Consider the following 24,714-nt stretch of genomic DNA (forward strand, 5'->3'; position numbering starts at 1 on the left):
GCATTTGGGAAGTAAACTGGTGAATGGAAGACCTTTCAAAAATTTTTCATAATTAAAAAAAAAAAAGAAAGAAAATAAGTTTATTTTAATGCAAAAATTTTTTTTTAAATATTTGAAAGGCAAAAAGTGATGGAGAAAGGGATAGACAGCTTCCATCTACTGGGTCGCTCCCCAGATGCCCTCTACAGTGGGGGCTGGGATAGAAAGCAGATAGAACTCGATCCCAGCACTCTGATGTTGGATGCAGGCGTCCCAAGCTGTGGCTTAATCCTCTGTGCCACAACACCCCAGTACAAAAAAATTGAAATCTAATGTAGATCAGGCAGTCTTCAAAAAGGTCATGAAAAACGTGTATTATGGGAAAATTATGCAGGATTTCAAAAATTTCTTGCAGCAAAATAATCTTTGAATCCCATTTTCCCAGGAACATTTCGAAGTCTCCCCCTAACCTTCACTGTGAGGAGGAAGGTGCTATCCCCACTCCTAGAGCCCATGGGAAGTGAATTTCCTGCACAGCCCTGATGTCAGGGGCGTCTGTTCTGGAAACGGCTGTGGGTCCCCACTGTCAACTTCAGGGATTTGGACCTTGGCATTTTCTTCACAAAGTCACACAAATCGCATCCCATACTCAGCACTGCCCATGACAGATTCCAGTGTGCAGAACACGCCCACTGGCTGTAAACTCCTGCAAGACCTCTGACTCACTCAGCTTGGGCTTCTCGTTCTTGTGCCATTAGACGACAGCCCAATCTAACCAGAGAGGGTGACCAGGCTGAAACCACGCCCATCCCAGGAAAAAGCCCCCAGTGCCTCCTGTTCCGTGTCCCGCTGAAGGGTAATGAGCACAGCTTAACCCACTTCGCTCTGCAGGCTTCTGCCCAGGGACCAGTCTCTAATTAGACTCCTGCGCTCACCAGGGGCATCTTTATTTGCAGTAATGAAACGGGGACAGAGCATCGCCTCCCAGCCCCGAGCCGAGCCTTTCACAACGCTCCCTGATGGCAGTGGGAGTCAGCGCCGCGGCAGAGTTACAGACAGCACCCAAGTGACAAAAGTTACGTTTAATTTACATGTAATAAAGGTTACAGGTAAAAAGCTACACATAAAGCGTGAAAAGGCCTATTACACAAATGTACAAATCTCTGTACAAAGCTCATCTTGACGTTTCCTACCTCTGTCTCCTATGTTTGTTAGCCAGGTCTAGTCTTGGAGCTCTGAAGAACGAGAGCTCTCAATCTGGAGGGGGGCGGGGGAGGGAGCCTGCAAACCAACAGCTACAACAGCGACTGCCAAGTGAAACCTTCCCCTTTGCAGTCTGAGTCGCCCTAACTGGTCGTATCCTTTAAGAATCGCCTTCATGGCACACCTACAGAGGAAAGAGGGCAGTACTCAGGAATTAAATGGAGTGCTCAGATTTGACAAGAAAACAGATAAAGTTCAAACAATACTGCACAGTAAAAACTATAATGGCACCAAGGTCCAATGGCACCAAGCACGGATGAAGGAAAGGCAGAGTGTCTTCATGTAACAGAAAGCACAAAGGAGAAAAGCCCATTGGACCTCAGAACCGCTGACCCAGGAGACATTTTGGAGTTGCAACCCTAGCTCAGCTGAACAGCTCTCAACCCTAGCTCAGCTGAACAGCTCTCAACTCTTGCTGATGGACCCGGGATCCACAGCAACCCTTTCGTCTCCTGGGACTTGTAAGGACAGTAAATACTAACTAGGCTGCTGGACCCCAGGGCTGGGGGCCCCTGGATCAATCTGAGAGCCTGGAGCCTCCCCGGGTATGTGACTTAACATAAAAATGATCCTAGAAAGAAGAGAGAGGGAGGAGGAGGCAACGAAGGCCTGGGCAAGAGCCAGGGCCAGGGCTGCCTGTTAAAGGACACAGTAAGCTCTCTCTACGCCGGGTTCCAAAGACAGGTCTTTAGGGGACATTTCCACCCACCCCTACTTTTAATTTACATGGTTAGGACCCCAGGAGACATCCTGAAAGACGATACTGCACACATGGAAAGTTTTCTCCCTAGTTCATTAGCTCCCCAACACCCTTCCACCCCATTCCCACCCAGCCCCACCCTTTTCCATGACCAAAAATATCAAATCAGTAAGGAAGGTGTGGGCTTCTTGCCCGGCCAAGCCTCTTTTGCATATTTCTTCTTCTTGGGTTCATTTACAGCTTCAGGGTTATAGACCACAGGGTTTGGTGCAGGGTTCATGTTCACTGCTGACGGCACGACGGGAGTCAAGTCCACATCAGGGGCGAGGTTCGGGTAGGGCATGGGCAAGCCCCCAATGAGTGCTGTCCCATGGATGCCATGTGGCTGGGAGCCTGCTTCACTGTGTGTGGGGGGCAGGCCCCCGTAGAGTCCACCGCTGAAGGCAAAGTTCTGCATGCGTCTGCTCCCTGACTCCTCCAGGCCCAGGGAGCCAGGGCCATCCACACGCTTCTTCTGTGGTTTGCAATGAGAGGGAAGAGAATAGAGAGAAGAAAGAGGTGAGGCACACGAGAGAGGGCTCCCATCTGCTCGGCCCACAGGGCCTAGGGCTTGCACAGGCCAAAGCTGGGAGCCAAGGACCCAATCCAGCTCTCCCAAGTAGGTGATGGGGACACAATCACTTGGGTCATATTTGCTGCCAGACAGGGTGTGCATTATTATAGAAGCTGGAGTCGAGTCGAGAACAGAACTGGGCCTTAACCCCAGGCATGCCCATCTGGTGTGCAGCCTCTTAACTAGGCCAAATGCTGTCCCAACATATTCAACTTAAATCACTATTTTCTACTCCAAGTCATATCGCTCTTTCTCTTATTTTGATGTTCAAATGCCCTTTTAGGAAACAGAAGTGATATTATTTTTGGGAAAAGTAAATGTGGGCATTTCCCTATTAGGTAGCCACTTTTTAAACATTAACCTGAGGCCAGCACTGCAGCTCACTATGCTAATCCTCTGCCTGTGGCGCCGGCACACTGGGTTCTAGTCCCGGTTGGGTCACCTGATTCTGTCCTGGTTGCCCCTCTTCCAGGCCAGCTCTCTGCTGTGGCCTGGGAGTGCAGTAGAGGATGGCCCAAGTGCTTGGGCCCTGCACCCGCATGGGAGACCAGGAGGAAGCACCTAGCTCCTGGCTTCGGATCAGCGCAGTGCGCTGGCCATGGCGGCTATTGGAGAGTGAACCAACGGCAAAGGAAGACCTTTCTCTCTGTCTCTCTCTCTCTCACTGTCCACTCTGCATGTCAAATAAATAAATAAATAAATAAATAAACAAACATTAACCTGAGAGCAAAAGAAATGTATAGAGAAGCAGTTTCCTGGTTGCTAGGGGCTGACAGTGGAAAGAGACTGGCTGCAAAGGGACATGGAAGGGCTTTATTTGGGGAGGCACCTGCTGCTTCACTCCCCAAGTGCCCACGACAACCAGGGTTGGGCCAGGGCTGAGGCCGGAAGCCAGCAACTCAATCCATGCCTCCTGCATGGGGAGCAGGGACCCAATTACTTGAGCCATCACCACTGCCTCTCAGGGTCTATATAGCAGGAAAATGAAGCCAGACATCGAGCTCAGATACTCCAAGATGGGAGGCAGGCATGTTACCTGCCAGGCTAAACATCCAGTCTAGAGAGAACGTTTTGAGGTGATGCAATTTCCTACACTTGATGATGGTGGTTACACAGAGGTGCACTCTGTCAAAACTCAAACCACACACTAAAATGTGTGCACGTTGTTATATGTAAATTATACAATAAGACTGCCATAAAAGGAAAAATATCTGATGATTTTGATTTTTAATGACAATAGAAAAATGCAAAGGTGGAACAAAGACTGAAGAGAAAAGAGTTTAAGGGGAAATGAGACAAACATGATGGAGTCCCGCAGAAAAACATCCATCTTTACCCACTGCTCCAAAGCCCAGGATCTCCTCCTCACTCTACTCTTCTGGAGTAAACTAAGGCTGCCTGAGATGCTGATCTGTCTGACCAAGGCAGTCTGACCCACAGCTGCATTCTGTATCTATGGTTCTGTGGATTTGAACAACTATGGGTCAAGCATATTTGGAAAAAGAAAACGTGTATGTATTGAACATGGGCATTTTTCCTTGTAATTCCCTAAACACAAAGTAAAACAGCCACTGAGCTGGTACTTACATTGTAATTGGGTATTTTAAGTAACTCAGAGATGATTTAAAGTATATTAGAAGATGTGCATATCTTATATACAAATACTATTCTATTATATATAAGGGACTTGAGTATTCACAGATTCTGGTATTCACAGGGGTCCTAGAACCTACTCCTCCTGGTTACTGAGGGACAACTCTTGTCTGAAGATTTTCAAGTTAAAACTTGATAACATCTTGGATGAGCATCTTCTGATCATTTTTTTTTAAAGACTTATTTATTTATTTGAAAGTCAGAGTTACACACAGAGAGAAGGAGAGGCAGAGAGGTAGAGGGAGAGAGAGGGAGAGAGAGGGAGAGAGAGGGAGAGAGGGAGAGAGGGGGAGAGGGGGAGAGGGGGAGAGGGGGAGAGGGGGAGAGGGGGAGAGGGGGAGAGGGAGAGAGGGAGAGAGGGGGAGAGGGGGAGAGGGGGAGAGGGAGAGAGGGGGAGAGGGAGAGGGAGAGGGAGAGGGAGAGGGGGAGGGAGGGAGGGAGGGAGGGAGGGAGGGAGGGAGAGAGAGAGAGAGAGAGAGAGAGAGAGAGAGAGAGAGAGTCAGAGTCTTCCATCCGATGTTTCACTCTCCAATTGGCTGCAACGGCTGGAGCTGTGCCGATCCGAAGCCAGGAACAAGGAGCATCTTCCAGGTCTCTCACATGGGTGCAGGGGCCCAAAGGCTTAGGCCATCTTCTACTGCTTTCCCAGGCCATAGCAGAGAGCTGGATCAGAAGTGGAGCAGCTGGGACTCGAACCGGCACCTGTATGGGATGCTGGCACTGCAGATGGTGGTTTTACCCCCTACACCACAACACTGTCCTCCTATTACTTTCTGAGTACCTGTATTAACAAGAGATCTCACCACTCCAGGGGACAGTTTGTTCTTCTTGGGACGGTTCTACCTGCCCTTTACATGCAGGGCAAGCACAGCATAATCTGTAACTTGCACCTCCCTATCTTCAGCACACCTGATCTTTAGGCTATTCCAGACCTGGGCTGACCTTCCTGCCTGTATCATTCTCATACACAAAATTATGGCACGGGGGGCCAGTGTTGTGGCGCAGCAGGTTAAGCCACTGCCAGAGAAGCCAGCATCCCATATGGGTACCAGTTCAATTCCAGCTGCTCCACTTTTGATCCAGCTCCCTGCTATTGTGCCTGGGAAAGCAGCAGAGAATGGCTCAAGTGCTTAGGTCCCTGCACCCACGTGGGAGACCTGGATGAAGTTCTTGGCTCCTGGCTTTGGCTTGGCCCAGCCCTAGCTGTTGTCATCTGGGGAGTGAACTGGCAGATGCAGGATTTCTCTCTGTAACTCTGACTTTCAAATAAATCTTTCAACCACAAAACAAAACAAGACACAAAAACAAAACCAAGATAAAGCTGTGGACAAAGCCACAGGCATCACACAGCACTGCAGTAATGCACACCCTCACCTAGAAGCTTTCCTTGAGCCAGAAGGGAAAGGCCAAAGCAAGGCGGGACTTTACATCCTTCTGGAGGCTATTTTGTCAGACACATATGAACATAACTGACACGTAGCATTGAGTTACCTGGTGATGTGTAGCCTTTTTGTGGTGCTCTAGGAATCCCTAGGCACAGATGGAGTAAAAGTATCTCTGGAGCCAGCGCTGTGGCGTAGCAGGTAAGGCTGCCACCTGAAGCGCTGACATCCCATATGGGGGCCAGTTCTAGTCCCGGCTGCTCCTCTTTCCATCCAGCTCTCTGCTATGGCCTGGGAAAGCAGAAGATGGCCCAAGCACTTGTGCCCCCACTATCTATGTGGGAGACCTGGAAGAAATTTCTGGCCTGGCTTCAGCCTGGCACAGCCCTGGCCATTGCAGCCATCTGGGGAGTGAACCAGCGGATGGAAGATCTCTCTCTCTCTCTCTCTCTCTCTAGTGAACCAGTGGATGGAAGATATCTCTCTCTCTCTCTGCCTCTTTCTCTCTCTGTGTAACTGACTTTTAAATAAATAAATAAATCTTAAAAAAAAAAAGTATCTCCACAGAATGAACAAGGAACACAGAATGTGTGTGAAATGTAAGCACTCATTTAACACCTACACAACAAAGGGAGAATGTTAAAGCCCAGACAGTATGGCATTTCGAGGTGTTCCACGTGCTTCTTACCTTGACTGGGACCACTGCTGTTTGCACCATGTTCCGGAAGCGACCAACTGAGGGATCCACATCCTCTGCAAAAAGAGGTGAGGGCAGGGTCGGGTTGGCACTCTCCTGGGAGGAGTGGCACAGGACTCACTGCCATCACCACCAGGAGCTAAAACCTCACAACTCTGGGAGGCGGGCACCTCTACGATAAACATTTAGTTGTCAAGAACGCTTGGAGAAGTGACTGGCTACTAAACATTCACTGTGCCAGAACTCTATTCCAAGCAGCCAGAAATGGGCCTGTGCTGTGCTGCCTTCCTCAAGTTCTTTCCCATTCCATACGCTTCCCTCTTTCAGCGAGAAAAGAGCAGACATTATCAACCCCATGCTAGCGATAAAACACTGACAGGTCAAGAGGTCACACACTGCACAGCTTGCTGATGTCTGTTTCTTTGCAACTAACGGGTTTAGGACTCAGATTCAGGCCTTCAAACTTAGCCTGGCCCTTTTGACCTGAGTAAGCTGACCTGTTTGCAGTCAAGACTTCTGCCCAGGTAGGATGGGACAGCAGTTCCCCTTCCACACCTTCCACACCATCACTGTACCCTATGAAGCATCCAGCTCTGCAAGGAGAAAGCATGAGGCCCAAGTAACAACTTGCTTTTCAGTTCCTCTCTCATGCCTCATTTATCAACACCAGGCATGGAAATGAAGAGTGAGGCACTGTCCCGCCTTTGAGGGGTTCCCAGTCACGGAGCTGGACTGCTGCTTCAAGAGAGTGCAATGGCGTCCCTGGGCACAGAGCAAACAGCTGGGGAGGGAAACCGGCAGGCACAGACCTCTTACCACTGCTACAACTAACTACTCCAAGCCCCTTTAGCTTACTACGCAGTAAAGAAGTAACTGTTGAACATCTCATCTTTTAATGAAGTTTAACTACTGAAAAAAAACACTACCTTTGGAAAACAGGGAATCCCTGAATTTGGGTAATTACTCCCTGGTTTGTTTAAGTCTGGCTTTTCATATATTTAAAATGTCTCCAAAGAATATACCCTGGAATTCTGTTCACAACCAATGTTTGCTCAATGAACAAACGGCTTCAGTATGGAAGAAGGAGAGAAAAAGCTATCCAGGATCAGTAGGAAGCAAAGTCTCAGTCAATGCCCTGATCTTTCCATGTCCATGGGAGAGCTGGTCCACTCACCCTTTCAGCAAAGAGAGCTAAGGAAGCCCAAGAGCCACTGGGGGCCAAGAGCAGGGCTCCCCGGCACTGTGCCCGCTGGCCTGTGGCAGGGTGGAGCCAAGTTACTCTGGGGCACCCTCCCTGTGCTAGCTAAATGGTGCTCAGGGTCATTCTAGTTCTACAAAGAAAGGTTATACTCCTTCCGGGATATCTGTGCTCCTGCAAGACCTACCAATAATTTCCCTGTTAACCCTACTTCTGGTTAGGAAAGACTGTGTGCATGAAAAGCAGATGATGGTGGCAGTAATGGCTAACCGACTGTAAGTTACTTCCACACGGATTAACTTAGTCTTCCCCAAATCCTGTGAGGTCAGTTGTCTGCCAAGTCACTTGGCCAAGGCCACACAGATACTAAGTCAAAACCCTCAGGGCATAAATTATCAAAATTAGTACAGACCAGACCCTGACTGACCAAAGAGATTATATGGTCTAATGGTTCTGAAATTGTTGGCTATTTATCAGGACAATCAGGAGTTTGTGTAAAAATGCAAATTTCCAGGTCCAACTCTTGGAAACTCATACTATTCAACTGGACCTGGGGCTCAGAAATAAGCTTTTCGGATGGGTCAACTGGCCCCTGTCCAAGTAATTCCCTTGGGTGCTCACTGCTTTGAAGAGGAATACATTGTGCTTCACACACCATCAGAAAGTAAACGTGTAATCACTGGAAAAAATGCCTTTTAATTCTTCTTCTAAATGTAAGCCTCGAATTTGCTGGGCTTTGTTTTTTAAATTCTACACTGAGTCGAACACATGGTACCCAATGACTCTGGCTTTGCTCTACTCTTCCTTCCTAAGCCCCTCCCCCCGACCACAGGGCCGGGCCTGTCGCATGTCCCATCTTCTCATACACAGCTCCCGCATGTGACCAGCATGCAGGGGAAGGCACTCCAGGACTGCGAGCCTCTTCCTCCTCAGAACAGACTGCTGCTCCTCCACCACACTTCTTCCTATCAGCGCAACCTTAAATTGCACCTGATTAGTTTCCACATCCCCCTAATGACTCAAATTGTATTCTCAGTGAATTAAAATCCCACACCTTTTCCCCCATAAACTCTCACTGGAGCAGGCCTTCTCCATTTAAATACTGATATTTTGAACCTAAATGCAGGACATGAAAGCTATTCTCAAAACATTTCAATTTGGGAATAAAAGCAACATGTGAGACTGCATTCCTCGTCTCCATCCATTTAGATTTATTCTCAAAACCTAAAAAAGAAACAAAACCCTCCATTATCACTGCAGAAACTGCAGCCACTTCTCAGGTCCATGGCATCTACCACCAGAGTCCCTGAGATGTAACCTGAGCTCGGTCAGCAAATCAACATCGAATGATGGCACAAAGTGGGAGTGGCCTTCCCTAAAACTGATGCTCTCATCTTGCTGACATTTCCACCCAAATGACAGGTAAATTCCTTATGGACAGGCGAGTTGTCAGGGCAATTCATGGTGGCAGCAGAAGTGTCTCCATCTTTGTAGCTGGCGATCCTACTCCTAAGCCTACAGACAGTTCTGAGTACTGTTCTGAGGTGAAGAAGCCAATGCACGTACTTGGACTCCCACTCAGCACAGACTACACGAGCAGAAGAGAGCCCCACCTTGCTCTGGATTCTCAGCCATCCAGGGCCCTCCCATTAGCCTTTTTCTTCTGCCCCATATGCTGTGGACACACTGAGACCATAGCTTTTTCATCAAAAAGAACTGGGAAGACACCTCACCTGGGTTGATGATCTCATCATCCTCACTGAAAGTCACTCGGGAGTTCTTCCTCTTCCTCTTTGGTCTCTGAATGTCCAGATTTCCCTCCTCAATGGTGAGGGTTGAAATCCGCTTGTTGTGGGCAGTGTTGAACTCTGTCAGGTTCTAGGCCAGGATTTATAAGAAAGATGGGCATCAGTACATATGGAATGGGGTGGAAAAATATTAAAAAGGCTAAGAAGGCCTTGGGGGCTTATTTTGACATTCCAAGGCAGATAAAACTCTTTTACACTTAGAGAAGATCCAAACTGTCCCTAGACTGCTAACACCCAGAAGTCCCATCTGAAAGAATGTGGGTCATCCTCACTGACAGTGGTGCAGTGAAGGCCTTGAGCTAAGAACAGGTCATCTGGGCAAACAACCTTTCGTTGAGGCTTTTGTTTTTTGAAGAAAGGCTCTCGTGCCTTCATGCTGGGGATGAAAGGAAATGCAACTGGGAGGAACTCCAAGAACTGCTTTTAAGTATCAGAACAAGAAGAAAAAAGGACAAGTGACTGCTTCTTTCCCAGTGGCCCTCTCCTTTAAAAATCTTAAGAACACTACGGGGCACTTAATTTATAGCATCAATATTCTGTTACTTCCCATCCTGTGTCTGGCCCAATTCTATTCATAGCCATCCACGCACACACCCATCTCAGTGATTAACTTGGTGTTAGCACTGCTGCCAGCTTTGTCCCGATCCACTGGACTTATTCCAACCTGCACTGCAGACTGCGATAGTCTAATGAACGGTCTTAAGAATGAATGAAGACCCAGACAGGACCTAACACACTGAGCTAAGGATGGGGAAGCAGCCTCGTCGGGGAATGGGCCAGTGACCAGCACTTCTCCTCTGCTTCTTTCTGAGGGTTGGGAAACTGCCTTGGTGTACAGGGACAGTGCCTGTGGGTGGTTAAGAACATGTCCATCTGAACAGGACAGTCACACCAGTACGGTGGAGAATGTGAACTACTACAGCCACACCACAAACTACTGTGGCCAGCATCTAAAAGGGAAAATTTTAGCACTTTGAAAAAAAAAAAGTTTGTAAACGTTCAGTACAGACACAATTTACTTCCCCCAAATATTTTTCTTCCACTGTTGGCTGAATCTACAGATGTGCAGCCTGCAGAGGGCCTACTGTAATCTCCACCTGTGCTATCCGCTCTGGTAGCCATCAGCCTCCTGGCTGTGGAATACTTGAAATGTAGCCAGTGGCTGCCACACTGGACAATGTGACTCTGAAGAGTTGGAGTGACAAAAGAAAGTAACCCCCAGCTGTGGCTTCTAAAAGCCAGTGAAAGAGCACATGACAGCTCAGAGAGTCTACTGGCAGGGAGACCCCATCTCCTCTCCCCGCTGGCTCTGGTCATAATTATCCAAATCTGCACAATGTGGCTCTTTCCACAGCTGGCCATCTCACCCTGCTGAAGGCCCGTTACCGGACTCAAGAGAACCTGCTGCTGCTCACGCACTGGTGTTTCAACCTGCACAGAACAGCCACGGGCTGTAAAAGCAGGGTCCCCAACAACAAAAACGACATAGACGTGGAATTACATCAAGCTCGGTTTCCTCCTCTGGAAGCCCCAGCAAGCCCTTGAGCTCATCATCCTCTCCACCCATCTTCTCATCTCCTTTCACGGCCGACGGCAATGTCTGAGGTTTTTCACGCAGAGTGTATGCCCTTGTGGAGGCGCCAAATGAGACTGTGGAATCGATGGGAATTTGCTGAGGCTTGTGAGGTTCCAACCGAATGTGACCTAAGAAAGTGCCGTGTGCTGGGAATAACCAAATCAGAAATGTAAGGTGGGAGAAACCAAAAACAGCCCGAGTTTTAGGGGGAAGCGCATCATCTTCAACTCTCTTAGGTCAAGTCCTCCCAGCACATCAGTTCAGTTTGTTTGTTCATAAAAATGCCACAGTCAGGACTATGGTGAGAAAACACAAGCTTTATAAAATGAAAATGGCACTGGATCCACTGCATCCTCTGTCCTATGTTACAGTGAGCCTTGAATCTTTTCAGTGGACTTCTCACACATCTTCAGACCTGCTGTCCCCCCAAGTAACAAATGCCACTGCCTGCTCTCTGCTGCCAGATAGGCGTGGCTCCATTCTGGGTCCAACAGCAGTGGCTCCCACCCAGCGGAAGGTAAACCCCTGCAAGACAGGAGACACGCGCATCACCGTAGTCTGCTCTCTCCAGCCCCAAGTCTAAGGAACATAGGAACTGCTTGTCTGGTGGAAACTGGGTTTAACGCTTGGGCTTTTCCCAGGACAAGAAAGGAGACTGGCTGCAATAGGCCCATTGCCAATGCCAAGGCTGTCAAAACCTTTGCATGTTATAAATGAAAAGCAAAGATGAAGTAAGTACTCGTAAGGCAAGGCTCCAAGTTCTTCATGACGCACACAAGTGGTGTGTTTTGTAGGGACAGAGGAAGAGTCAAAGAGGGCACATGAAGACACTTTAGGACTCCATGCAGTCAACCTGCAATTGAATTTCTATGGATTATTTTTAGCAAAATTTGAAAACTTATTATTTGGAGTAACTTCCTAGAATTAAGATTTATATCATTTGTTGGCAAAACAAATATACCTATTGTAAATAACTAAATTTTGCTCACAAAAAAAAGTATTTTTTAAATGTCCTACCTACATCACTGCTCTACTATTCTAACAGAGCTAACACTAGCTTCTGCTTAAACTGGACCATAATTCATCACGGTCCAATCAATATCTAAATACCCACCGGCCCTGGTTGCTGGGAGCTTTTTTGTTTCTCTATATATACTTATTACTGCCTCTTCAAGCAGGTGCTCCTCAAAGCTCTCTGCTCTCCACAGTCAGTCATCATTAATTTCAGGAAAACAGGAGAATCACAGGAATAGACAAAGACTGATTTTAAAAAACACACTTAAACCTTTTCCTTTGTGAGCAATAAAACATGTTTTTCAAACCAAAGAACCCAAAGAGCATTTTCACACTGCCAAGGGGAACAGGTGAGATGGGAAAAGGTACTTACTACTATTGAGATCTATCAGGAAAACTCTCTTCAGATGCTTGTGGTAGACCAGTGCAGCATGGACCCGAGAGCAAGACTGATGGTCAATGGTAAAGTCACACAAATCAGGGTTTCTCCCAAATAAGTAATATTTCTTCTCATCAATAATCAGTTTCTAAATAAATATTAAATTAAAATATTACTTATATCTTGTTTTAACAGGGTTAACCAAAAACACCTCCAAACAAATAAAGAGGATCTTGAATAAGACAAAATCTTTCGCCACGAAGAGCTCAGGGTAAGTGACCGACCTAATCCATCAGGGGGTTGTCAACCAGTCTCCTCAAATGCAGCTCAGTTGTCCAGCATCTGTATGAAAATAACTTTTCTTGATTCTAACAGATTTAGGTGGCCTGTCCCCAAGAAAGCAATAATTTTTTTTTTTTATTTTTTTTATTTTATTTTTGACAGGCAGAGTGGACAGTGAGAGAGACAGACAGAGAGAAAGGTCTTCCTTTGCCGTTGGTTCACCCTCCAATGGCTGCCGCCGGTGCATCGCGCTGATCCAATGGCAGGAGCCAGGTACTTCTCCTGGTCTCCCATGGGGTGCAGGGCCCAAGCACCTGGGCCATCCTCCACTGCACTCCCTGGCCACAGCAGAGAGCTGGCCTGGAAGAGGGGCAACCGGGACAGAATCCAGCGCCCCGACCAGGACTAGAACCCGGTGTGCCGGCGCCACAAGGTGGAGGATCAGTCCAGTGAGCCGCGGCGCCGGCGTAAGAAAGCAATAATTCTACTAGTGGTTGGCTTCTATCTGCTGGAAATTTAAGGTCTCATTAGATCTGAATTTAAAATTTTTTAAAACTTCTTTATTTTTTATTTGAAAAATAGAGAGAGGGATTTTCCATCCACTGGTTCACTCCCCAAATGCTCACAGTAGCTGAGGCTGAAGCCAGGAGCCACAAACTCAATCCAGGTCTTCCATGTGGGTGGCAGAGACCTAACCGCTTGAGCTATCACCTGCAGCCTCCCAGGGTTCAAATTAGCAGGAAGCTGATATTAGAAGCAGACCTAGGACTTGAACCTAGGCACTCTGAAATGGGATGCCAGCAGCCCAAGCAGTGTCTTAATCACTGCACCAAGCACCCACCCTTGTCTATCAGGAAACAAGATGCACAAAGCATATCTATAAAGCAATAAGACTGCTTTTCAGAAAATACATATTCAAATTAAGGCTATCACTTGGTTGGGAAAGGAATAAGGTATAAACATCTATCTATATTCTAATCATGCTGTCATAGCTCCGAAGTATTTTTGGAACACTGCAAGAACTGGAATTATGTTAGCCAACACTGCATGAACTCCTGAATATAACTTTATTGTCCCATTTCAGTTTTGCCACAAAAAGATTATCCAGAGTTAACACTAAATGAGCATTTACTGTGTCCAAATATGGAACCACCGCACGAGGCAGACTTTCCAGACTGAAGGAAGGTATGGGAAGTAACGTTTAATGAAGATGCCTATTGCTAGGCATTCGAAACATTATCTCCTTAAAACAAGTCTATGAAGCAAGCAGCATCTCTACTGTTAAAGAGAAAAGAACAGAGCCAGAGAGATGCAGTCAGTCACTCAAGGTGGCCTGGCTGGTTAAGTGGGAGGGCAGCTAGGGTTTAAACTCAGACTTGCAACGATAATTGATAATTCTAAACACAGTGCCCTGGACCTGGAACAATTCTAAAAACTCAGCTGCTACTGTGGCACTGGAAAAAAAAAAAAAAAAACAGAACTAAACTACAAAAAATTGTGGAGTAAGAAGGGGCTGACATAGATGTGTTAATGTTTTATTTTCCCAAGTAAAGACATAAAAAAAAAAAAACTTCCATGAAGGGCTGGCACTGTGGCACAGTGAGTAAAGCTGCTGCCTATGATGCCAGCATCCCATACAGGTGCTGGTTCATGTACCAGCTGCTCCACTTCGAATTCAGTTCTCTGCTGATGCCCTTGGAGAAGCAGTAGAAGATGGCCCAAGCACTTGTGCCCCACTATCTATGTGGGAGACCTGGAAGAAGTTTCTGGCTCCTGGCTTCAGCCTGGCACAGCCCTGGCCATTGCAGCCATCTGGGGAGTGAACTAGCAGATGGAAGATCTCTCTCTTTCTCTCCCACCACTCTCCACCCTTCTCTGTAACTCTTTCAAATAAATAAATCTTAAAAAGATAAAAAAAAAAAAAAGTCATGAATTAGTATAACCATCCCCATCATTTTATAAAAAGGTCATTTTACCAGCAAATGAGTAGGAAGACAAGTATAAAGGACCTTCCACTCTCTGAGTTACATTTAGCTTCATGAAAAACTCACACCATTGTCCTTTCCTTTCTTTTCATCCTGGATCACTAAAGCCTCTGCCACAGACTGGTTATAGACCAGGCTGTCATAGTAGAAGCACTCTAGATGGATTATTGCTACCACTCCATCCAATTCCAGTATTCGGGGCCATTGCTAGTGGTCATCTATCTAGTCTTTATCTGAAGATAACCCTCATTTGGATATGCTGTGTTTTTCCTGGAACCACAAAGTCTCATTAAACTCCAGCTCATGTTTAACTCTATACTCCTAAAATCCCCGAGGAAAGACAGTATAAAGCTGAGTAGAGAGGCATAGTCACGTTAGTCTCAGGAGGAATCAAGAGGCCTGAATCACATTCCTGGCTATGCCTTTGAACTTTACTGTTCCCCTCACAAAACCATAACATACAGCTCATACAGACTCTAAGCACTGATAAAACGAGCAACTGCTAAGCCTATGTGTCGCTCAGGGTGTGAACGTTTTCTTTTTAAAGATTTATTTATTTTGAAAAGCAGAGTTACAGACGCAGAGAGAGGTCTTCCATCTGCTGGTTCACTCCCCAAATGTCTGCAGAAGCCAGGCCTGGCCAGGCCAAAGTCAAGAGCCAGGAACCTCTTCCAGATCTTCCACAAGGTCTCGGGCCATCCTCCACTGCTTTCAAAGGAATAGTAGCAGGGAGCTGGATCAGAAGTGAAGCAGCCGGGACTCAAACCGACGCCCATATGGGATGCCGACATTGCAGGCAACAGCTTAACCCAACACGCCACAGCAACGGCCCCAGAGTGCTGAGTTTTATTATGTCATTTCCTCCCCTCAACCATTACTGAAGTGAATAGATACTATTTTTCCTTTTAATAGATGAGAAAAGTGAGGCAGAAAGAAATTAATATATTTGAGTTCACAAAACTAGATATTTGTGGGCTGGGTGAGAAATTGAGATCTGCATGACTTCAGAATCTAAGCTTTTTTAACCACTACATTACATATTTTCTTCATTCTACTTCATCAAAAGATGCACCACAGAGCAAGGAGTATTTTAAGGAGTGAACAGGACTATGGGTCATACTCTTAATTTTTTTCTTTTTGTTTTTAAAGATGTATTTATTCATTTGAAAGTCAGAGTTATACAAAGAGACAGAAAGGTTGATCTTCCAGTCATGGGCTCACTCCCTAGATGGCCCCAACAGCCCGGGCTGGGCCAGGCAGAAGCTGAGAGCCTCTGGGTCTCCTCCGTGGGTGGCAGAGGCCCAAGCACCCAGGTCAACTTCTGCTGCTTTTCCCAGGCCATTAGCAAGGAGCTGGATCAGAGGTGGAGCAGCCAGGACTCAAACCAGCACCCATGTGGGATGCCAGTGTCACAGGCGGCAGTTTTATCCACTACACCACAATGCCAGTCCCCTTAAGTTTTCTTTAAACAATCACTTACCCAGTTGCTTTCAAGCTTAGCCTTAGGGTTCAATTAGTTCAAGCCAGCATAGTTATGCGGGTCACCCCTGGGAAAGCCGGCCCAGTAGCACCCATCTGCTGCTGGTAGAGCTTGTTCCAGGCCATACACTACAGAGCTCCAAGACAACTACGGCCTGACAGCTCAGTCACCCCACGTCTGCTCTGGCACAAGTTTTAAGACCTCGGTTAGAAATAAGACATTTCTTGAGAATTATAAGAGAGCCCTAAATTGTCAACATCTTTTTCTCACTAGGTAGTATCTATTCTGACTGAATCTCACTGCATTTTTCATTCATACTCATAACATACAGATTATACCCTCAGAGACTGTTTGGCAACCACAATGCTCTCAGGTGGGTCTCAAAGAAAACCAGCTCTTGGGTTCTGATTTTAACAATGACCAGATTTCTACAATTTTAGGTGCCAAAGAAGTATCAGAGGTTTAGGGATTTGTTTGAGGGAGAAAAAAAGAGAAAAGGTCCTCAAACTAAACATATGCATTCACTACTAAAGACATCTCAAATACAGAAATACTGAAATGTATGGAATTTTAATGGAAAAGTGTGTGTCTCAGAATCAGACAATGTGCTTAGGGAATGTGCTGCTCTGTCCAAGTGCAGGAACTAAAGCATTAGTCCAACAGTCACTAAATCTGCATCCCACTATCCAGCTGTGCCTCTGAGTTATAACTCAGAGTGTGTCTTTACACTCTGGGCTTAAAAGCCTCATGGCTTTTGTTTTGATATTGCACTTCTTAAACCCAGCTATCACAACACATCCCAAGCCTTTGACACAAGACCAGGATGCAGATAGCTCGGTTAGTATCAAGTGCTGACCAAGTTTACATCTTTAAAAATACACATCTCAGGTCTACTCCTGTCAAGAACAACACAGTGATGTCTAAGGACTGCAACTTGACAACTGTATGGCAACTCAGCACGCTTAGGGCTCTGAAAGACAGAGAACATTATCAGTTAATGGGAACCGGTAATCAGAGGGGTGCTGGACAAGTCAGAGTGCTTGGAAAACATAAATTACTTCACAAAGGAATGTGAGGCCGTCGTCAGGGCTAGCCCTCACTGTCTGCTTCTTCTATTGTAAACTAAAAGATTTACCAAAACAGATTCCTATTTGTCGTCATGCTTCATGCTATTAGTGACAAATACTCTGAATCTGTGAAACAATCTATAATAAAAAGGTTGCTACAGATATTTTAGCCAAATTATTTCCTTGAAAAATCTTAATGTTTTGAATCTTTAAGATAGAAGAACCCATGACAAAGGGGTTCTATGTGACTGGCTGAGGGCACAATGAATTAAAAATAGGAGAATTACTTGCAACTCATTCATGTCTTAATACTTTGCAAAACACCTGATTATCCTCACAACATCCTAAAACTAGCAACAACGTATTTAAGGAGCATCCTTCAGAAGATCTCAGATAGCTTTTTAAGCTAACAACTATGGAACTGCAATGTTTTTACTATGTGCCAAAGAAAAACAATAGAAAACAATGGGACCTGAAGCCAAACTGTAGCTCAGCAAGCAAACATAAAATTGGACTAAGACATGGGAACTCATGGCTCCAAAGGCTTAATCTCTATTTCTTGGTAAATAAATAATCTCATAAGGATTTTTAAAAACTTACACAACTAATCAAAACTTATGTTCTCTTTAAGTTTTATGTGGCAATGTTCTAGAGACTTGTATAAAAGCTGGCATCTGCCAAACTTTCCCTTTTAGTACTTATTTCAATTATAATCATGTAATTTTATGTGTGTGATTCTGTCCCCACCCCCACCCCTGGGATGCCTGAAGGACAGGAACCGTGTGTTTAGCTCACTGCTGTAGTCCCTGCCCTAAGTATGGTGATTGACACACTATAAATAATCAATCAATACTGTGAATGAATGAATCTCATTTTTGAGCAGCTTATCTTAGTTCACCATACTTCCTTAAAGGAGCTGGGTCTGAGTCTCAGAAAAGCAACATAAAGCCTATCTGTATCATCCGTGCAATCCACTTTCTTCTTCACTAACTGCAAACCTTCTGCCTTCCAGAGAGGGAATTCACTAATTAAGAGGCTTCCGGTCTGACTGGGGCCTATAGGCCTATTACCTATTAAAACCCTTCATCTAGAAGGTGCAAGAAGTCACTGAGGGAGATGGGAGCTTTGAATGTGTTACACAGAAAAAATAAAAATCAGGATGAACAAAAGTAGCATTACTGGAAAACAAAGCATGGGCAAGGGGGTGGAAAAGTGAGTCACTGCCAGAAATCCTTGGCAAGATGGGGGGATAAAGGGCAGACGAGTATTTCCATACCTCAATTAGTTTATCTCCTTTGACTACATCCAGATGTAAACCAGGTGGGGGCTTACCTGCCCTGAAAAGTAAGAGTGAAAAAAAGCATTTTCAGGATGAGTTCATAAATGCTCTTCACAATCACTGTATCAGTCGACACTGCAGCTCTCCTACCAGCCTATAATTAGTTCATGTTCAAGCAGAAATGTCATCCACTTCACTGTTAGTACAGCTCCTTTCTATGTGACACTCACTTCCCCAGTGATTCTATTGCTCTAAAACAGATTTTAGTGCATCTGTATTGAGAGCAGCACCGAAGGCAGCTATATTTTAACGTTGGATATTCACCTTGGCAAGAAAGCAGCATATACAGCTGGGGGAACCTGGTCACCTGGAATACGAATGCGAGATCTGCCGCTGCCCTCCTAGCACACAAAGGCAGGGTAGATCAGTTGCTGGTTTTGGACTGATCGAGGTTAGTCTCATCACAGAATAAGGTGAGAATACTGTCCTGAACTCTGAGACAAAAATCAGAGGTGCAGAATTAGGAAACTAGGGCAATTCAAAATCACACCTACAAAACCAGGTAACAAACGAACACAAGAAAAATGTTACCCTTGAACAGGTCTTGCCACAATGGCATGATTACAGGAACTTTTCTCTATCCTCCTACAGCCACGCCAATCAAGGGAGGAAGACACACACGTTCATAAATGTCAAAGCGGCCAACACACCCTTTACACACCGGACCCAGCGGAAATGATAGGTGACCTCCGTGTCGTGGTACATTTGCTATCTTTTAAAAAAAATTTATTCCAGGTATACACATTTCCTGTACTCCAGATATACAGATTCAGGAACACAGTGATACTCCTCACCCTATCCGCCCTCCCGCCCACGATCCCACTCTGCCTCCTCCCTCTCCTATTCCCATTCTTATTTTTTACAAAGATCTATTTTCAGTTAACTTCAGCACATTTGCTATTCTGGTCCAAATTTAGAAATCAATGCATTGAGAGACAAAAATTCAAAATGGACAGAGAATTTGTAGAGTGAAGCAAGTGGGTGCTAGAAAAGTGTGAAGTGATCCTGAAAACAGTCACACATGGACTTCTCGACTTGCCTCCTGGGCTTGTTCATTTGATGTTTGAGAAAAAGAACAATCTTGCCAGAGCACCGCATTTGCACAAGAAAAATGTATCTCTGTCTATCTACTGAAGAGGGAAGATGCAACATAGTTATCTCACAATTCCAGCCTGACCCCTGCATGCCACTTGGTGAGCGGGCAGTGCACTGGACAAAAACCCATTCTGTCCATGGACACAGAGGAAAGAATGGTACACCTAAGCCTTACTTTCTGAACTCCTACTGTGTGCCTGTCTCAGACCTAGGGGCTGAAATACAAAGACCATCAGTCCTTGCCCTTGAGGTCCTCAGTATTAACGGGGGCCAGAGCCGAGCACCACAAACAATACACTACACTGAGATGAGCTACCGTAGATACAGCGCTGACTGGGGGACCCTGCTCTTTCCGAGGCAACTCATGCTTGCTCGTTTTGTACCTTACTCAAAGACTAAATCACTCCATTATTCCCAAGGACTTTCCCAAGGATGAAGGAGGTTCATTCTAACAATTACAGATGCCCACTTGGGCCGGGCCACGCACTGGTCCCTGGGCTCTGCAGGGTGGGTCGGCGCCATCCCTGCCTTCAGCGAGCTCCCAGTCTGCGGGAGATGTCCAAGTAGAGCCGCGGGATGCGCGGGGCTCGGAGGCCGGGCCGGGGTCGGGGAGCTGGCTCGTGCGCGCTCGGGACGTACAGCAGGGGGTCGGGTACCGCGCTCCGCTAGAGCACCAGGCGCTCCGTCAGGAGTTGAGGGCAAGTTTGGGGCCAAGGCCTCAAAGAGCCCAGGCGAGCAGCTGACCGCCCGACGGGCTGCTTAAGTGAACGCCTTTGAGCCCCCAATCCCGAGTTTCCTCAGTTCCTGGGCCCCGGCTCCAGGCTCTGGGATCCTCCACACGTCGCCCGGCCCGGCGCAGCGGACAGTTTTCCCTCAATCATTCCAAGGTTTCTGAGCCATTCGACTCACGGGGGAAAAAAAAACAGCTTCCCTTCCAGGGCAGGCTAGCTCAGGCCAAGCCACTCCAGTCCCGGTCGCCCCGCCACTCACCAGGTCGGGCAGTCGAACAGCGGGAGGCTGGAGCCGGAGTTCGCGGCTGCCGCCATCTTGCGTCTCCCCCTCCCATTTGGCGGGCCCGGAGCACGCCGGGAAACTGGAAGACCGGGAGGGACGGGGCGGCATCCCAGCAGTCTGCGCGAATGCGCGCTTACGCACGCCCGTACGTACGTGGAGGCGGTGCTCCTAGTGGAGACTGGGAGCCGGTTTCGGGTCTGTAGTTTTCTGTTAGGTCCGCGCTGGGGAACCCTCCAAAGGTTAGGGCTTTCTGTAGCCGGGAGATGGCAGAGGAAAGGGGGCTCGTGAGGCGGCTTCTCGGCCTCCCCCCACGTCCTCCCGCAGACGCTCCCGGGCTCTGAAATCTTGGGACTCAGTCCTCTCCCAGGGCTCGCACCGTTAGCCTTTGGCCAGCCATCTAAAGAACAGCTAGATGGTAAAGTCGGAAGTCGGTGTGATCGCTGTTTCTCCTCTTCTGTCGCTTCTCAGGAAAGCTGCACCCTGCTCTCTCCGTCTGAATCTGGGCCTTGAGGGCTTCTGTGGACCAACTGGGAACCTGCTTAGGGGTCATCTAGTCAGACACTGGGCAACCTGGAGCCAGGAGTGGACCCAGTCGGGTGTCCAGATCTTCACGGTGCATACATAGTTCAAATGGTTAATAAGCTGTGGCCCCTCTGGATTTTTGGCTTTGGTCAAGGTGACTGCATTGTGCAAGGACACATTGGGATTGCTGGCTTGGACACCAGCGGGCTGATTATCAGCAGGGCCTTTGGCTGTAATGGCTGGCTGTCGAGCCCCTCCTCTCTCTAGGCAAGTATGTACTTTATGAGTCATCTCAATACTCAGAACTCTTAAGGCAGGTATTGTATGATCCTGGAGGAGATGCTCAGATTTCCCAGTCTCATCCCACAGGTAGTGAGTGGGATTCCAACCTGACCGTGTGAAGCCAAGGGCCATGCCCATTCATCACCCACTTTGATGTGGGTATAGTCATATTAATTATTAGCATGCAACTGATGCCTCTTTTTCGCTTTTGTAAAAATGGGAGGATTATCTGACCTGTAGTGTATTCCTTTTTAAATTAGCCAATTCCAATATTATTGTTCACCCAGAAACAGGCACTACTTGGCAGGTTAAGGAGTCTGAGATTCCTTCTTGATTCCCCATTACTGGTTTTCTGGATCTTAAATAGAAAAACAGCCTATTCAAGAGACTTTGCCTCTGGAGACGCTGCCGCCAAGATTTAACTGCAATGTAACATTAACTTGAATTTTAAGATTATCAACTCTTACACCGGTTGGAGAATCACCTTCCTCTGGCCTGGATGTGTGTGCACACACACACACGCACACTCACTCACCCTCATCCAACAAGGAAGGCCACGAATCAGATCACTTAGCAAACTGCCTGTGAATATCCATTCCAAAGTAATACTAGGCTGATAGAAAAAATACAAATCTAAACCTGGTTTCAAGGAAACAGAAATGACCCTAATACTTCCTCTTTTGAGCACAAGGACATGATTTTGAGGAGGAATTAATCTTAAAAGTGTTTTAAGTGTAACAGGAACTAACAAAGTATGTCCCATCCAGAGGTTGTGGAGGCCTGTTAAATTCATGTCCCTTTCAGGCAGGGGGTGGTGTTGAAACCACTTCCAGGTGTTAGTGAGTTGGTAACGTCTTACTTCAACTTTGCTTTTCAATTTTTCAGCTTTTGTGTCTGGTCCTTCTGGTGCCAACTATATGTCCAAGAAACATCAGAGCTATGCTGTTACCCTTACAATCCTTCACTCCTTAGCCACGTTCCGTCTTCAGACCCTGAGGTGGTGGCACCTTACACTTAGGCCTTTTAAAGCAAAAATGCTGTTTGGGTGCCAGTGATGTCAGTGTGGACCTCTGCAGCAGTCTAAGCCCTCAGCCTTGTGGAATGGAAAGACTGATGGGCTGGCTCTTTGGATCTTTGCCTGTGGCAGACTTCTTTAGAAAAAATCTTGATCAATTAAGATTTTAAGTGATCAAATGGAGATGAAATAAATTGTGTCTACAGAGCACAAGCAGGAGACTTAATGTGGCTGGTGGTAATAAAAAAGTTGTTCACAAGGTGCTAAGAGAAAGGATGTTGATGAAAAGCTGGGTGGAAATCACCACTTCACCAGCTCTTTGGGGAACGCTTCATGAAGGTTTCCATCAGTGACACACACGGTGGTCAGGGTCTAATGGTGCATGGTTTTTTTAGTCTGAGTGTTTGAAAATTGAATTCTGACTCCATTACATGTAGACTGTGTGACCATGAGCAGGTGACTTACACCTCAGCTTCCTGATCCCAAGAACAGTACATAGTCCTAGTATTTGTGGGCACAGGAAAATAAGAGAAGCATTTACCATAGTAACTTTTTTTTTTTTTTTTTTTTTTGGACAGGCAGGGTAGACAGTGAGAGAGAGAGACAGAGAGAAAAGAAAGGTCTTCCTTTGCCGTTGGTTCACCCTCCAATGGCCGCCGAGGCCGGCACACTGCGCTGATCCGAAGGCAGGAGCCAGGTGCTTCTCCTGGTCTCCCATGGGGTGCAGGGCCCAAGCACCTGGGCCATCCTCCACTGCACTTCCCTGGCCACAGCAGAGAGCTGGCCTGGAAGAGGGGCAACCGGGACAGAATCCAGTGCCCTGACCGGGACTAGAACCCGGTGTGCCGGCGCCGCAAGGCGGAGGATTAGCCTAGTGAGCCGCGGCGCCGGCCTACCATAGTAACTTGTTGGCTGTCCGGGCCCAAATGTTTTCCAGGTGGTCATTCACACGCAGAGCCCTTACATTCCTGACTGCATTCTGGGCCTCCCCTTCAGCTGTAAAACGAGGCCCGTCTGCACGACCGGTCCACAGACTTAGAGAAGTCACACACCAGGAAAACAAAAAGTAATAAAAGGCCGCTGACTTTTGACAATGAAAGGAATTTAAAAATGAAATCTGCTGGGCCGGCGCCGCGGCTCACTAGGCTAATCCTCCGCCTTGCGGCGCCGGCACACCGGGTTCTAGTCCCGGTTGGGGCACGGATTCTGTCCCGGTTACCCCTCTTCCAGGCCAGCTCTCTGCTGTGGCCAGGGAGTACAGTGGAGGATGGCCCAGGTGCTTGGGCCCTGCACCCCATGGGAGACCAGGAAAAGCACCTGGCTCCTGGCTCCTGCCATCGGATCAGCGCGGTGCGCCGGCTGCAGCGCGCTGGCCGCGGCGGCCATTGGAGGGTGAACCAATGGCAAAAGGAAGACCTTTCTCTCTGTCTCTCTCTCTCACTGTCCACTCTGCCTGTCAAAAAAAAAAAAAAAAAAAAAAATGAAATCTGCCATCTAATATCAGCAGTTTTTTATTATAATTTTGTATTGCAATTTTTAAAAAGATTTATTTATCTGAAAGGCAGTGACAAAGAGGAAGAAACAGACATCTTTCAGTTGCTGGTTCGTTCCCCAAATGGCCACAACAGCCAGGGATTGGCCAGGAACCCCAAACTCCATCTGGGTCTCCCATCTGTGTGGCAGGGGCCCAAGTACCGAGGCTTATATCTTTTGCTGCCTTCTCAGGTGAGTCAGCAAGGACGGGAGCCGATGCTGATATGGGATGCTAGCAACCCAAGTGGCAGCTTAACCCACTGCACAACACTAGCCCCCACTTTAATAATTATTTTTAAAGATTTACTTGTTTATTTGAAAGTCAGAGGCACAGAGAGGGTGAGGCAGAGACAAAGAGAGGAGGGAGGGAGGGAGGGAGGGAGGGAGGGAGGGAGGGAGGGAAAGGTCTTCCATCCACTGGTTCACTTCCCAAATGGCCACAACAACCATGGCTGAGCCAGGCCAAAGCCAGGAGCCAGGTGCTTCTTCCAGGTCTCCCACATGGGTGCAGGGGTCCAGGCACTGTGGCCATCTTCCTCTGCTTTCCTAGGTGCATTAGCGGGGAGCTGGATCAGAAGTGGCGTAGCTGGAACTCAAACCAATGCCCATACAGGATGCCGGCACTGCAGGCAGCAGCTTTACCAGCCACAGCGCTGACTCCAATTTTAGTAATTGTAAAATACCATTTTATAAAAATTGGCAGAACATTATCTCAGACTCAGGAGGAACTTTTAAAAAGCCAACTACATCATTTTTCTCATTTCTCTAGGAACTGATTAAAAACTTGGTGCTTAACCAAAGTCCAGCATAACAGTGTGTATTGTTTCAAGTTTATTCT

At 47.0% G+C, this 24,714-nt stretch overlaps 1 protein-coding gene and 1 non-coding gene across 16 annotated transcripts; both read right to left on the minus strand.

Moving 5' to 3' along the window:
* Positions 1-1,046: 1,046 nt before the first annotated feature.
* PPP1R8 (protein phosphatase 1 regulatory subunit 8) lies at positions 1,047-23,236 on the minus strand. 15 transcript variants are annotated; one of them, XM_089301217.1, is made up of 8 exons: positions 20,501-22,521; positions 18,680-18,756; positions 18,353-18,413; positions 12,257-12,332; positions 10,795-10,943; positions 9,219-9,363; positions 6,279-6,343; positions 1,047-2,456 (listed from the first exon to the last, which is right to left on the minus strand). In XM_089301217.1, the coding sequence occupies exons 1-8, from the start codon at positions 20,630-20,632 to the stop codon at positions 2,103-2,105; spliced, it is 1,059 nt and encodes a 352-aa protein (XP_089157343.1). In that variant the 5' UTR covers positions 20,633-22,521; the 3' UTR covers positions 1,047-2,102. The 15 variants fall into 15 exon arrangements, with proteins under 15 accessions (XP_089157343.1, XP_089157342.1, XP_089157341.1 ...); XM_089301216.1 differs by having other exon boundaries at positions 10,795-11,015; XM_089301215.1 differs by having other exon boundaries at positions 12,257-12,410.
* On the minus strand, positions 16,698-16,863 carry LOC127493860 (small Cajal body-specific RNA 1). Its single transcript, XR_007924398.1, has one exon.
* Positions 23,237-24,714: the final 1,478 nt, after the last annotated feature.

The sequence above is a fragment of the Oryctolagus cuniculus genome, chromosome 7 (assembly GCF_051225735.1).
Source record: "Oryctolagus cuniculus isolate XC-2025 breed Fujian yellow rabbit chromosome 7, ASM5122573v1, whole genome shotgun sequence".
Lineage (NCBI taxonomy): Eukaryota > Metazoa > Chordata > Mammalia > Lagomorpha > Leporidae > Oryctolagus > Oryctolagus cuniculus.

What these genes read in the sequence shown, in the direction of transcription:
- PPP1R8 (XM_089301213.1), bottom strand. Translation starts at nt 20,632, where the DNA reads ATGCCGCCCCGTCCCTCCCGGTCTTCCAGTTTCCCGGCGTGCTCCGGG. An exon ending in CCTGATAGATCTCAATAGTA is followed by an intron (nt 11,016 to 12,256) that starts GTAAGTACCTTT and finishes GGTTATTCCCAG; the next exon opens with CACACGGCACTTTCTTAGGT. An exon ending in AGGAGGAAACCGAGCTTGAT is followed by an intron (nt 9,364 to 10,794) that starts GTAATTCCACGT and finishes ATCCTGGCCTAG; the next exon opens with AACCTGACAGAGTTCAACAC.